This window comes from Prionailurus viverrinus, chromosome E3 (genome assembly GCF_022837055.1).
Source record: "Prionailurus viverrinus isolate Anna chromosome E3, UM_Priviv_1.0, whole genome shotgun sequence".
In the NCBI taxonomy this organism is placed as follows: Eukaryota; Metazoa; Chordata; class Mammalia; order Carnivora; family Felidae; genus Prionailurus; species Prionailurus viverrinus.
In genome coordinates, this window is record NC_062576.1 from 29922684 (window position 1) to 29938412 (window position 15729).

The window sequence follows — 15729 nt, forward strand, 5'->3', positions numbered from 1 at the left end:
GGGTTCTCCTTGACCTGCCACCCTTCCCTTCCCTAAATTGAGTTTTGGAGAAGTTTTTAATCTGTACCATACTTAGTCCTCGCCTGCGATACCTTCTTACCACTGGCACATCGTCCTTGCTCGGCGAATGTTCATATTAAATGTTGGCATGACTTTCAGAGATCACGAGCAGCATGCCGCGGGGCAGGGTCCCCTCTTGTATTCTTTTCCTTCTGACCTCATTCTCTTCTGAATTTTCAGCTTATCTGTTACTTCTCAGGGACAGGATGACAGGTGGTCTCCCCCCCTTCTGTCTCAGCATAATCTTAAAGGTATTAACATTAGAATACCTAACAATAGACCACATGAATAGATTAGCTCCTTTTTATAACTTTAATCTTGCGAAGTGAAAACTTTCTACAAGCTATTTGGGGTCTCGAATGTGTAATGCCGTCATTAAAATAGGTTTTTATTCTCCTCCCATTGACAGTAAATCTGTCACTGCCTCAAAATTGGGGCTAAAAAAGAAAAAAAATGATAAATTTTGTATTTCTTCACCAGTCCCACTAAAAGAGAAAAACATCTTGACAGCTTTTAATTGAACCAGAGACCTGGAGATAATTGGGCTTTCTGGAGCAGCATTCACCAAGTGAGACCTTCCAGCAGCGCAAAGCTGGGAGTTTAACGGGTCATTCTTAGCTGCTTTGTGGTAAGCATTTAGTGCTAATGTTGTCAGCAGGATGTGGGTCGGGATATCAGGCTCTGAACCTGTGGAGTCAACAGACTTCGGTGACTTTCACGAGGTCCTGTATCGAGGGAGAATACAAAAGTCTGACCCCACGAAAGGTCTGTGTTAAGCTCTGAAGGGTTCAGAGGATTCCAGGAGCTGTGAAGGTTGGGCTGTGTGCGGCTACCGGGTCGGACACTTTGGTGCAGCCTGGGGAGATCTGTCTTGTCCAAGCAGCTCCCAGCTCTCCTCCTGGCGAGAGTATCTTGACAGGACCTCAGGTGACACACGAAGGTGTGTTGGGTGCCCTGCATTGTCAACAAAGGCACAGAAAGTGTGAAAGAAAGCGTTTCATCTGTTAGGGAGCTTGCTGTTTTCCAAGGAGGAAGTTGCAAAAAGTAGGACCATAGAATATTGTCTATAGTAGCAGTCCTGGGACAATTGGTGCTCAGTAAATCCCACACAAAATTGTCTTCTGTGTCAGTTATACATTTTAATATCTAAGATACACAGGAGTTCACTAGACCCCATTCCAGCTAACAAAATGACTTAAATTGCAAAAGGAATGACTGTTTATTTATCACATACCAAGCATTGTGCCAGGAGCATCCTTTACTGTCTGTCCCGTATAAGAAGCTTGTAAAGTATAGATGTCATTATTTCCAATTTCTAGAGAGGAAACAGGCTCAAAGAATTACAAACTTGCAAAGCAAAATATAGCTGGTATTGGGGGCCGTGGGGAGGGCTCACACATTGGACCACTCTGCAGTATGTGAAATCTACCCAAACTTTTTAGTTGTTTTGAGAGAGAGAGAGAGAGAAAGAGAGAGAGAGAATGAGCATGAGCAGGGGGAAGGGCAGAGAAAGAGAATCCCAAGCAGGCTCCATGCTGTCAGTGCAGGGCCTGACGCAGGCCTTGAACTCACGAACCGTGAGATCATGACCTGAGCCAAAATCAAGAGTTGGACGCTTTACCGGCTTAGCCACCCGGGTGCCCCAAAATCTTACACATAATGTAGGTCCCTCCTTTCAGATTTTTAATGATTAGCGTAGATTGGTAGTGTTATCTACTTTTCCTTGGGAGAATTCCAGGTACATCCTCCATTGGCACATAAAGGAACCCAGTTCCGCGTGTCGTCTATGCTGGAATAAAGTATCCCTGGGAAATGTTCTCTGGGCAGTGCTTAATGGATGCGTTGCTACAGCACACTTGTTCTCGAGGATAAGTGAATAGTGTCCCCCACTGTCCTGATGCTGACAAGACTGGCCGTCCTCAAAATACTGATGGACCAGTACCCAGGGGTTCTCTCGGGTCCTGTGAGCGCACGGAGGAGTGCCCAGAGACGCTCTCCCTGGTGATCCTTTTCGTCATATGATAGGCCGCTACAAGACTTTTTCTTCCTTACGTTTATTTTTTTTTTATTATTTTTAATGTTTTATTTATTTTTGAGAGAGAGAAAAAGAGACAGAGTGTGAACGTGGGAGGAGCAGAGATAGAGGGAGACCTAGAATCTGAAGCAGGCTCCAGGCTCTGGGCTCTCAGAACAGAGCCCCACTCGGGTCTTGAACTCACGAGCTGTGAGATCATGACCTGAGCCAAAGTCGGACGCTCAACCGACTGAGCCACCCAGACACCCCATTTCCTCCTTACATTTAAAACACAACACATTAGACCTTTAAGTGTTTACCAAGAACCAGCAGTTTCACTGGGGTCTTGACTAATCTGTTGAACCTTTCATGCTTAGACCCATAAGGTTACAGCATGGAAAATGGAGGACCTACTTAGATGTCACTCAGTCTGCCTTTGCTGAGCACTCAGTCCAGGCTCAGGAGGTCCAGCCAAGCTTTTTAATTCCTCAATGGAAATGTGGTTGACGGCCTCCGTGTGACCCATGAGGTGTGTGCTGCTCAGTCCCCATTCCTCATGGCAGCCCGCCAGGGCTCCCCGTAAGCCACCCGGGAACCCTGCCTTCTCGGGGGTGGGAAACCGCCCCCTCACCAGGCACTTTGGAACGTTTCCCGGTTAAAAGTGTTTGTGTAACACCCCAAAGGATCTTTCTGTATACAGAATTCCACTCTGCAGAAAATGATACAATGGCACTTTTCCAGGGTACCATGTAGTTTTTTAGATTCTGCTCTGGATTCACCTGAGGGAAGAAATCTCTTACCTCTCAGAATTTCTCCCTGTCAGCTCTGTCAGGAGAAAGGTACACAAGCACCAACGGTCACCTGCTGTGTTGACCACTTTTCATTTTCTGTTGTGGTCTTGTTAATAAAAATCGTGTGCTCACTACGAAAATCTGTAAAATGAAGAAAAACGGAAAGAAAATGAAGCCCCGTGGTTGCCTGATACTCTGTTCCTAAGTGCTTTTAGTCTGCCTGGGATTTTTATATGTAGTTGGTTGGCATCATGCTTCTTAGGCAATTTAGCATCCAGTGTTTTTCCCCATTTAAAAAACTCTCAGTCACATCATTTTAATTAATAGCATATTTTATTTTTACATTTTTTGGCTTTTTTTTTTTTTTTTTGAGAGAGAGAGAGGCACACACAGGGGAGGGGTAGAGGGAGAGAGGGGGAATGTTAGGCAGTCTTCAACGTGGAGCCTGACATGGGGCTTGATCTCACAACCGTGAGATCATGACCTGAGCTGAAATCAAGAGTCGGATGCTTAACTGATTGAGCTACCGGGGCACCCCAGTTTTTTTTTAGCTTTCTTTTTAAATGTTAATTTATTCATTTTGAGAGAGAGTGTGCGTGTTTGAGCGCACAAGCAGGGGAGGGGCAGAGAGGGAGGGAGAGAGAGAGCATCCCAGTCAGACCACTGTCAGCCCAGAGCCTGACATGGGTTTGATCTCATGAACCTTGAGTTCGTGACCTGAGCCAAAATCAAGAGTCGGACGTTCAACTGACTGGGCCACTCGGGTGCCCCAGTTTTGTTGGATCTTGAAGCCACATTCCTAAGGGTCAGCTTTATTAAGATACAATTTATGAATAAACTGAGGGTTGATAGGGGGGTGGGAGGGAGGGGAAAGTGGGTGATGGGCATTGAGGAGGGTACCTGTTGGGATAAGTACTGGGTGTTGTATGGAGACCAATTTGACAATAAATTTCATATTAAAAAAATATATACAATTTATGTACAGTAAGTCCTCACTTCTAGGTGCACAATTTGAGGAATTTTAACACATGTGTACAGCCATCATTGTGATCAAGAGAGAGAATGGTTTTATCATTCCAGAAGATTCCCTCATGCCTCCATCCCTCCTCCCACCCCCAGATCCTGGCCCTGATCTGCTTCTTTCTCAACCAAATGCATTTGAGATACATTCATGCTATTACATCTACCAGTGGTTCCTTACTCCTTGCTGCTGAGTAGTGTTCTTTTTATGGACGTATCCCTATCAATCCATTTTGCCAGTTGGCGTGTAGGTTGTTACCACTTTTAAGCAAGTAAAAAAAATGCTGTAACCATTTGCGAACAGGTTTTTGTTTGAACTAAGTTTTCATTTCTTTGGGGTAAATACCTAAGAGTGGAATTGCTGGGTCAGGTAGTAAGTGCAGTGTTTTACTTTGTAAGACACTGGCATGGCCTTTTCCAAAGTGGCTGCACCATCGTGCATTCCCGCTGTCAGCGTGTGAGGGCTCCAGTCGCTCTGCACGGTCACCAGTATTGGGATTGTCCTTTGTAGCCCATTTTAGTGGGTCTGTAGTGGTATCTTGTTATGGCTTTGACCTGAATTTCCTCTAATGACTAATGATGCTACGCATGTCTCTGTGCGGTTATTTACCATCCAGATCTCTTCTTGGGTGGAATGTCTTTTCAGATCTTTTGCCCATTTTCTCATGGGGTTGTTTGTTTTCTTCTCATTGAGTTTTGAGAGTTCTTTGTATATTCTGGATCCAAGTCCTCTTGGGTTTTGCTCATTTTTCCAGACTCTGCTTTTCTTTTCATCTTCTTAATGTTATCTTCCAAATAGTCATTTTCAGTTTTACTGAAGCCCATTGTATCGTGTCTTTTTCCTTGCATTATGCTTTTGGTGTCACAACTAAGAAGTCTTTGCCTGACTCTACATTACAAGGATTTTCTCCTGTGTTTTCTTCTAGAGGTTTTATGGTTTTAGGTTTTATATTTAGATGTACAACCCATTTTGAGTTAATTTTCGTGTATGATGCAGGGTATGCATTGAGATCCATTCTAGCAGGAGGCAGATGTCCTGAAATACTCATTTAAAACGAATCGTTCCAGAGTAATTCTCTGCACTTTAGTAAAACAGGCCTGTGAAAATGAGCTCCCCCGAACACTGACCCCAGCTTCTTATCCACTAGCTTTGAGACTCATCCCTCAGTCTACAGTGCTCCCTTTCCAGAAAGTGCTGGAAAGAACACCATCAGTGACCTCCAGCCCCCTCTGGTCTAGATCTCCTTCAGATGGTTCTTAAAGTTCTGGTTCCTCTGGACACATCATTGTTGCTCAGCAGCTGTATGTTTTAGGCAGTGGAAACTAGGCCCTTCTTGACTGGAGGCTGTAGGCTTCCTGGGCAACGACCATGTTTGGTGTCGGGCCACCTTACTGATAAGAAGAAGGGACCTGACATGCATTAAACATGTTCATGTGTCAGGAACTCTGCCGTATCACAGCAGGCCAGTGTGGCATGAAAGTAGTCTTCAGTCCCGCTGATAGGTGAGGCTGTGAGAGTTGTTCAGAGCCATACAGCGAGTCGCATGGCCAAGCCAGGCTGGCCTCATCCAGAGCTCCCGCCAATTCCATTCCTCCTCACCAGCTCTTGGGTGAGTCACTTCCTGTGTGTCTGCCGGTCTGCAGCCACGCCCACACCCAGTCCCATCCAGCCAGCAGCAGGTGCTCTTTTAAGGATGACTTATGCTTTCAGCCATTTAGCTGTTGTATTTGCTTTCCTCGCAGCTAGTTTTAATTTACTTCAGTCCCCCACATTGGGCAGTGTGGCTCTTGCCTTTAAAATGGCTCATCGGCGGGGTGCCTGGGTGGCTCAGTCGGTTGGGCGTCCAACTTCGGCTCAGGTCATGATCTCACGGTTCGTGAGTTCGAGCCCCCCATCAGGCTCTGTGCTGACAGCTCAGATCCTGGAGCCCGCTTCGGATTCTGTGTCTCCCTGTCTCTCTGCCCCTCCCTGACTCATGCTCTGTCTGTCTCTCAAAGAATTAAACATTAAAAAAAAATTAAAAAGAAATCTTTAAAATGGCTCTTTGGCTGCTGTAATATTTCTTTTGGTATGTGAATCATACAAATGCCCTCATCGATGTTTCTTTTCCTCCTTCCAGTTAGGCCTTGTATAAATGCATGATTGAGAAGGTCAGGCTAGCCAGGTCTCATCACAGCCCGTCTGCAGTATTTCCTTGTTCTGGGGAGGGGAGCCTCTCTGCGTTTCCTTCTCTGATCAACCTGGATCCCCAGAACATCTCCTGTCCCTCATCACTGCTCACCGGAGGGGCCTCACGGTCTTTACTGTGAGTGCCGACACATGAGTGTCCGACACAGAGATGAGACCCAGGGCGGAAGACTTCCCGAGTGTCCTTCTGCTGGAGCCCTCACCCCATCTGTCCACACTGTATCTCCGGCAGTGATCCCACGCGGAAATTCTTGCCTTGGGTGACCGAGATCCCGTGTTACTTGGTGTGTTCAGATCTGGTTGTCTTTGGACATTTCCTGTCCCTCAGGTGGCCACTGGTGGCCAGTTGATTTCCTACTTTGCAGGACGCTGCACCTCCTCCGTGTTTTAAACTTCCCATTTTAGGCAAGCATCAGAGCCCTCTCTCCTTTTGGAATGCTGGAGCATTTGCCGCTGGGGTTAGCCTTGCCGGCTTTCCCTGCCAGCCCTGCCTGAACCTCGGGGCCACCCCCCCGGTCTGTCCCACTTTCCATCGCAGACACGCTCTTCCCTGACTTGGTTCCCCTTCTCTCAGCCCCGGGCACGCCTGGTCCCGGCCCAGCCCAGCTGTGCCGCTGCTGTTCCAGGGAGTGTCCTGAGTGGAGAAGAGCCTCCAGCTGCCTGGTGAAACTGTTCGGAACTGGAGAGGACCTTCGGGGCTTAGCCAGTGTTGCCAGACTCTGAAAAGGCTGCCTTTTGGGGTCTCTCTGAACCCCCATAGGTCAGCTTCTCTCCTCTGCAAAGCCGCCAGCCCCTCGGGTTTCTCCTTTGGGTGCCGGTACGGCCCAGCACAGAGGAGCCTGGTGTCCTGGGACGCGACAGGGCCCTGCATGCCATGGGAGGAGCCAGTCCCGTCTCAGCCGCTCTCTGGCAGTGAGACTGGTCATCTTACTTAGCCTCTCTGAGTCTGCTCTTGCATCTGTAAAATGGGGATATTGGTACCACCATGCTGGGCTTTTATGAAGATTAAATGAACGGAGGGCTGCCTGGCTGGCTCAGTAGAGCATGTGACTCTTGAACTTGGGGCCGTGAGATACACATGTTGGGTGTAAACCTTGCTTTAAAAAAAAAAAAAAAAGAGGGGCACCTGGGTGGCTTAGTCTGTTGGGCAGCTGACTTCAGCTCAGGTCATGATCTCACAGTTCAGGAGTTCGAGCTCCACATTGGGCGTATTGCTGCCAGCACAGAGCTCACTTCAGATCCTTCCTCTCCCTCTCTTTTTCTGCCCCTCCCCTGCTTACAAACCTCTCTCTCTCTATCTCTCTCTCTCAGAATAAATAAACATTAAAAAAAAAAAAAAGGACTAAATGAACCGAGTGCCCAGTGTGGTGGCAAAGAATACAGTACATGCTCCCCGAGAGATATGTGAGCGTCCTTGCTTTAACCCCCGTGAAGTTAACAGAGGCGTCCGTCCAGGGAGGCGCGTCCCTAATCCTACGTGCGAAGTTTCTGTGGGGTCGCCGCCGTCTGCTGGGCACTGCCGTCCGTGGGCAGGGCCTGTCTGTGAACCATCTCTGCCCAGCCCAGCCCTGTCTGCCTCGGCCTTTGCGGCTGGCAGTGGGCGCTGTGCTCCCAGCCGGTCGCTTGGTCCCCCAGGTGCTGTCCCTCTTCTTGTTCACCTTGTTTTGTCCTTTTCCCCCCCCCCCCCCCCCCCCAGGAGGCCTCCCGGGCAGCCCTGCCAAGCTCTTCGAGGTTCCCGACACGTGGTAACCGAGACCCGAAGGAAAACAAATCGCTGGTGCCGTGGCTGAGGAGGACCCAGCTGGCACATTCAGAAGCCATACTGTATTTAATTCCATGAAATGTGGTATGGGAGGGGTTTGAAGCCAAGTCTGTGTCCTGGCAAAAACCCAGTTTCTTTTATTTGTGTGGCTGCGTTTCTTTTCTTCCTTTTTAATGTAAACTGTCTGCTGACACTCAGCACGGTTGTAGGCCGTCTTGAATGTGCACATGATTAACCAGTTGATGATTTGTTGCTCACGTGAAACCCCTTTTCCAGCGTCGTGAATTTTAGCGCGTTTAAGAACCTACCCGGTGGGGATCGTCGGCTGTGAAATAAGCGAAGAGCTGACATTCTGGGGCACCGGGATCGTGAGTTTTGGGGTTGAAGTCTTTACTGCTTCGAGAGGTTTCTTTTCGTGTTCTCGTGCGCAGATTTGGGGGCCTCCGCAGCGCGCGGTTACAGTCTCCCCTGTGGAGAGACCCCTCGCGTCTGCCCACTTCCCGCCATAGCTGCCTGAAAATACTAAGCACTCCAGCTTGTTTTTCCAGTAGGAAAATGTCTAACGCCGTCCACCCATAAAGACGCTTACCATATGCCTTGGCCTTTGGGGCATTTTTAGTTAGAGTCCTTCTTCCTAACTTGTGAGTTTCTCAAGGCTAACTGGACGAGTACAAAAAGTTCACTTCTGTTTTTACACGTAGTGCTGTGTTCCCTTTTCCGTACCTTAGCCTGCTCGCCGTCTCTGTTCGGGAGTGTGTCCGGGGGTAAGGTGGCATGTGTGTGTACACGTGCGTGTGTGTGTGCGTGTGTGTGTGAAATCACAGATTACAACGTGTACCAGCCCTCTCTCTGTTGAAACAGATCACAGCAGCGACAGGATTTCATGGATCTACTTCCGTAGGTCTGTTTCATGTAGATCATTGTTAGATATTTAACACTTTTTTTGTATCATGGAAAATAAAAATGAAAAATGTATTTCCAAGAGATGAAAATTAAAGAAATTTTCCTAGGATTCTGGTTTTCTCCTGTTTCTTTTTGGTAAGCGAATGACGTATTTGATCTTTACATAGATGTATTTCTCTCTAAAGATCACCCCTAAAAAGCTCTGGTAAGTCAGGAAGCCTGGTGTTCGTGGATTTTTTTTTTCTTTTTTTTAACCTCCAACTCCTTATACTTGCGTTAACGAGTCAGATGCCCGTTGCTGGAGCCGAGCCCTGTGGAGAATGGCTGTGTAGGAGGGTCCGGGTGTCCTGCGTGGCAGGTGGAGCCCTCTGCCATCAGTGGTGCTGTGTGAATTCGGATCAGTGAGACACTCGCCCCAGTTGAGAGCCTCTTAGCGCTTCCCCTCCCTCCCCCACCCCGCCTTACCCAAGAGTTCGTGCGCAGTTACAAACCCAAACTTGTCTGGGAGGAGCTCCCACCCCTTCTAGAGCTTCGTCCCTGCTCACAGCCCAGCGGGGTGGTGCACAGGGAGGTGCAGATAAAGGCTGATGTCTACAGGAGGCTTACAGGGCACTGCCAGGGCTGTGCCGGGTCTCAGAAACTGACAGGTAGGAACAGGTAGTGCCTGATACTTTCTAACGTAGTAAACAAGAGGGAAAACCAACCACAGACTGTGATTGGCACACGTCGGAGAAGTACGTGTGGCCTGAGGAACACACTTGCGTGGCACCCTGAGCCCGGTTCTCCCTGCTCAGAAAGCTTTACACACACACACACACACACACACACACACACACACACACACACACACGGCTGCTCCGACTCCAGAGGAGGGCTCGGGGAGGGGGCGTGCTGGAAGGGGCCTTTGCTCTGGAGCCTTCTAGAGCTGGACTTGCACCCCAGCTCCAGCCGTGGGTTCTCGGACACATTGCCCTCTCCCCGCCTCTGTTTCCTCAGTGATAAAATCAGGGCGATAAACGTGCCTCTCAGGGTGGTTGCCAGGACTAAAGGAAATCACGTAAAAGGCCCAGCATACACAAGTGCGCAGTAAATGGCAGTTAGATTTGAAGATGACGCTTTTGAGACCCTGTGTCGTCGTCTGTCAACTGGAGCTGAGTCACCAGGGATTTGGCTCAGGATTAAATACATTGCGGAGCCCTCATCCGTGCTCAGACCCCTATTTTCTTCCCAACTGGACCCCGTCACTTGGAACACTTGTCCTGGGTTGGCCCTCAACCCACCCCCCCCCCCCCCACACATACAGGCTTTCTCGATGTCTCTTGGGCCATCAAACCCTAGGGTGGTGCTCTGGCTTTCGAGGCGGAGGCCCAGGGCCATATGATGATCATGGATCTGTGTTTCTGGCTTTTGTTACGTGTGGAGCCAAAGCTGCAGGTGGGTGTGGAAGTGGGGACCTCCGTTTTTCCCTGCAGATAGTTCTGTGGTCCTTTGATTTCAGAGCTGGGGTGGAGACTGAATGCTGCGTTCTGTCCTTTTCTATAGTTTTGAATTCACTCAGTACCTCCTCCCCCCCCCCCCCCCCACCCCGCCACATTCTGTTGTCAAAAATTTCAAACATGCAGAGAAGTTGAAAGAATTATTCAGTGAACACCCATTTACTCACGTGCCTCCTAGATGGTACAGCTACTATTTTGCTATCTTTGCATTATTACATAACCAGCTATCCCTTCTTCCATCGGTTCATCCTAGTTTTTGTTGTTGTTGTTTATTTATTTTGAGAGAGAGAGAGAGCAAGGGAGGGGCAAAGAAGGGAGGGAGAGAGAGACAGAGAGAGAGAATCCCAAGCAGTCTCCATGCCATCGACACAGAGCCCCACACAGGGCTCAAACTCACAAACCGTGAGATCATGACCTGAGCCAGAATTAAGAGTCAGACACTCAGCCAACTGAGCCACTCAAGCGCCCCAATTCAGCCTAGTTTTTGATGTATTTTGAAGGAAGTCATAAACTTGGGTTCACGCCCCCTACCAGATACTTCAGCATGCTTCTCATTAGCCAGAGTTTAATATTTGTTGATGATGGGGGAGTCAGTGGGGATAAAACTTACAGTGAAATGTTCAAATCTTTTTTAAAAAATTTTTTTAATTAACATTTATTTTTTTGAGAGAGACAGAGCACAAGCAGGGGAGGTGCAGAGAGAGGGAGACACAGAATCAGAAGCTGGCTCCAGGCTCTGAGCTCTCAGCACAGAGCCCGACGCGGGGCTCGAACCCACAAACCGTGAGATCATGACCTGAGCCGAAGTCGATCGCCCAACTGACTGAGCCACCCAGGCGCCCCTGAAATGCTCACATCTTAAGTGTACCAATTAAGAAGTTCTAGCAAATGCAACCATAACTACCAAGATACAGACATCCCCATCACCCCCAGAATATTCTCTTCTGCCTCTTCCCAGTCAACCCCAACACCGCTGCCACCCCCCAGAGGCACCAACCAGCCTGCTTTTTTTTCCACTACAGAGTAGTTTGACCTTTTCTGGAACTTCATGGGAATAGAATCATGAAGGGGGTGCTCTCCAGTGAGGCCTCTTTCAGCATGATGTTTTTGAGTCTCATTCATGCCATTGCTTGTGTCAGGAGTTCCTTTTTGTGGCCGAGTCTGTTTTTTAGAGAATTTTTTCAATGTTTATTTATTGTTGAGAAAGAGAGAACAGAGGAGGAGCAGAGAGAGAGAGGGGGACACAGAATCTGAAGCAAGCTCCAGGCTCTTAGCTGTCAGCACAGAGCCCAATGTGGGGCTCGAACTCCTGAACCGCGAGATCGTGACCTGAGTCGAAGTCGGACGCCTACCAACTGAGCCCCCCAGAAGCCCCATGTTTTTAACTGATGGACGCTATGACTGTTCCCGGTTTGGGGCTTCTAGGAATAAAGCTGCTGGGAACATTCTAGAAACTCCCAGGTCTTTCTCCAAAGTGGTCGTAGCATTTACATTCTCACCCACAATGTATGAGTGTTCCAGTAGCTTTCGTCTTTGGCAACACTTGATGTTGTCAGTCTTCAGCCGTCCTGGCAGATACATCACACATCTCATTGCAGTTTTCCTTTGCGTTTCCGTGATGATGGCTGATGATGTGTTTATTGGGCATTTGTATGTGTTCCTCTGTGAAGTATCTGTTCAGTCCTCTTGCCTGTATTTTATCGGGTTGTGTCTCTGTTAGTAAGTTGTAGATGCTCATTATATATTATGGACGTCAGTCCTTTGTCTGATAATTATTGTGTAAATGTTTAGTTCCAGTTTATAGCTTGTTTCTTTTCCTTCTTTTTCTTCCAGCCTTACTGAGATACAATTGATACACAACATTGTGTAAGTTTAAATTTCTTTTAATGTTTATTTACTTTTGAGAGCAAGAGAGACGGTGTGAGTGGGCGAGGGGCAGAGAGAGAGGGAGACACAGAATCCGAAGCAGGCTCCAGGCTCTAAGCTGTCAGCACAGAGCCCGACACGGGGCTCGAACTCACGAACTGCAAGATCATGACCTGAGCCAAAGTCAGAGGCTTAATCTACTGAGCCACCCAGGTGCCCCAGCATTGTGTAAGTTTAATGTGTTCAGCGTGTTGACCCAATACATTCCTACACTGCAAATAATAACCACCATAGTGCTAGCCAACATGATTACATGATCACCTTTTTTTTTTTTTTTCCAATTGGTGGTGAGAACATTCAGGATCAACCTCCCAGAAGCCTGTTTATTTTCTTAACAGTATCTTTCACGGCGCAGAAGCTTCTGATTTTAATGAAATCTATTTCGTACATTTTTCTTCCTTCCTTCCTGGGACCCATCTGTGGGGATATCAGTCCATATCTCTGCCCTTTCTCAGAAACCCCCAGGTTGTAAAGGTATCCTTTCATGTTTCTTCTGGAAGCTTTAGGGTTCCAGGGTTTACGATTACGTGTCCGATCCGTGTTGCGTTCATTCTGTGTGTCTGGCCTGAGGCGGGAGTTGAGGTCCCTTTGTTTGCATGCGGATATCTGGTTATTCCAGCCCCATTTGTAAAGAACACTCTTCCAATTGGATTGCTTTGGTGCCTTGCACAAAAATCTTGCGACCTACTAACAAAGCTGGGTCTTAGCATGTGTGCTTTTATCTGTTTGTTTTTATTAATTTATTTCACATTTATTGATTTATTTAGAGAGAGTGTGAGTGGGGGAAGGGCAGAGAGAGAAGCCCAAGCAGGCTCCGCACTGTCAGCGCAGTGCCCCACGCAGGGCCCAAACCCTCAAGCAGTGAGATCGTGACCTGAGCTGAAATCAAGAGTCGGACGCTCAACTGACTGAGCCACCCGGGTGCCCCATCCTGTGTGCTTTTAAAGTGCACTGTCACTCTGGCCAGTCAGCAGCACAGAGAGGCTCTCATGCGTTTCTGCGTGTGCATTTCCCACTCTGACATCTTAGGGCCGTTCGCTTGACGCGGAGAGGAAAATGCTGTGATCCTTGGTTCCTGCTGAGGCCAGGCCACTCTCTCCTGACCTGGGAAACCAGTGAGTGTTAAAAATAGTCCAGTCTTTTTGGATGTTTTTTTGTTTTGTTTTGTTTTGAATCTCCTGACTTAAGTTTCATGACTTCGACTGAAATCTTTTTTTCCCCCCAAATGATTCATGGGGTAAATTGATGCGTCCGATTTTGTCGAGGAGGGGAAATGGAATACCTGGAAGCCAGTTCGTGTTTCCCCTGGTTGTGAGCCACCCTGGCCTTCAAGTTGTTTGGTCCCTGGGGAGAGCAGTTCAGTCTGTCTTCTGCCGCTTGCCCATCTCCGTCTCGGGCCCCCCTCGGTCTCAGCCAGGCCATGGCCCTGAACTTGAGTAAAAGCTCTTGGTGTGGCTGTCCCTGCTGAAAACATTCACGAAAGCTGACAGGGTTAGACAATTTAAAATTGAAATGTGTTAGACAAGACAACTCTGTCATAAAAGAAAGGACAATTAGAAAGAGTCCCCCACTAGGGGCGCCTGGGGGGCTCAGTCAGTTGAGCGTCTGGCTTGAGCTCAGGTCACGATCTCGCAGTTCGTGGTTGGAGCCTCGAGTCAGGCTCTGTGCTGACAGCTCAGAACCTGGAGCCTGCTTTGGATTCTGTGTGTGTCTCTCTCTCTGCCCCTCCTCTGCTCACACTCTATGTGTCTCTCTGAAAATAAATAAATAAAACATTTAAAAAAAGAATAATAAAATAGAAAGACACCCCCCCCCGTTTTTTTCTTTTTTCTTTTTCTTCTTCTTCTTTTTTTTTTCTTTTTGAGGAAGGGAATGTGTTTCAGAAAAGAGATAGAACCCTTATGCCTGTTTCTTTTAAACGAGAACATAGGGAAATACTAGAACAGAGAGCTTGGAGCCAGAGAACCTCGCCTGTGTGTGTGATGCGTGTACACGCGGGAACCCCGTGCGGAGGAAGCCAGTGTACCCAGACCTGTCTCGTGGGATCCATCTGTGGGGATGTAATTGCACATTTCTGAGGCCAGCCGGAGGACCAGGCGCCTGCCTCTTGACGCTTGCCTGCTCCAGCACAAGGACGGTGGAGACCGCAACTCTCCGTCCCGCCTCCCCAGCAGGTGGAATCTTCATTACTGGCAAATGGCCAGACCTCCAAAAAACACTGACTGAAGGGGGTTCCCTCCCTCTTCCTACAGTAACGAGGAAAGTAAACTGTGTTCATATCTCCTCCCCTCTGTGCACTGCGGCCCGGTCGGCCTAGCCTCTTAATTCTCAACACCCAGAATCTGGGCACCCGGCGTCATTCCTTGGACTCAGGAAGGGCTGATCTTACCCGGAAGCTTGCCCTTCATATGTTGAAGGGGGCTCTGTGCCTACAAGCCACCTTGATGAATGATCGTGGTCCGGGAGTGTAGCCTTGTGCCGCTTTTGGAGGCTGTATCTAAGTCGGGGAGGTGGAGAGTCCTTGGGTGTTTTCATTTTACAACCCCCATCATTACTCCATGGCGCAGCTGAATCCCTCTTCTGTGGAGTGTGAGTTGGGCGCGCCCCACCTTATGGAGCCTCAGAGCCCTCATCGTCTCCCCTTTTCCATCTGCCCACTGCCTCTTAAACTTGGAAGCCTTTCCACGGACACCCCGGCTTGAGAAACCGCATGGCCGAGGCAGCATGCTGTGAGGCCCAGCATCTGCAGTCGGGGATTGCCCAGATCTGAGCTCACGGCCAGGACCAGGACGCCAGCTCAAGTTCAGTCTCCTGTCCCTCCAGCCGGACCCCCGCCACCCCCTCCCAGATAATAGGTCTTTGTCCACTTGGCTGCCGTCATTCACTTACACTGGGAAAAACCCAAGAGTCTCCTCTTTGAAAACACATAACCCCTGTGCTCTGGAACTTTCCATTTCAAAGTAAACTCCTCCTCCAGTCTTCAGTCCTTGCTTTTTGAAAGTAAAATTTCTTGGGGCACCTGGGTGGCTCCGTCAGTTGAGCATCCGACTCTTGGTCTCGGCTCAGGTCATAATGTCACAGTTCGTGGGTTCGAGCCCCGCGCCGGGCTCTGTGCTGACAGCTCAGAGCCTAGAACCTGCTTCCGATTCTGTGTCTCCCTCTCTCTGCCCTTCCACTGCTTGTGTGTGAGTTCTCTCTCTCTCTCTCTCTCTCTCTCTCTCTCTCTCTCTCTCTCAAAAATGAATAAACATTTAAAAAAAGAAAGTAAAATTTCTTGTCTACCCTACTGTGTGTTTTTCTGTAATCATACTGGGGAATGCATATAGAAGCATACTCTATTCTAAATGCTTTGTGATTTTTTGACATGTAGATATCTTACGCCCCACTGAAGATAAAACCGAGGCCCCGGACAGTTAGGTGACTTGCCCTGGAGGTCACGGCCAGTGGCAGAGCCGGCATTCAAACCCCAGTGATGCCCATGTGCCTAATCAAGACTTGTCACTGCCTTATGTCCACATGAGGGGCATCACGTGGAACAGGAATAAAGAAGTGACAGCAGTATACATCCT

General features: G+C 48.5%; 1 protein-coding gene across 1 annotated transcript in view; it reads left to right on the forward strand.

Moving 5' to 3' along the window:
- The window catches only part of PARN (poly(A)-specific ribonuclease), a 167527-nt gene extending 158680 nt beyond the window's left edge, over positions 1-8847 (forward strand). Inside the window, exon 24 of the mRNA XM_047838673.1 lies at positions 7770-8847. Coding sequence (XP_047694629.1) covers positions 7770-7822 — 53 coding nt within the window. The 3' untranslated portion in view covers positions 7823-8847. The remainder of the gene's footprint in view (positions 1-7769) is intronic.
- Positions 8848-15729: the final 6882 nt, after the last annotated feature.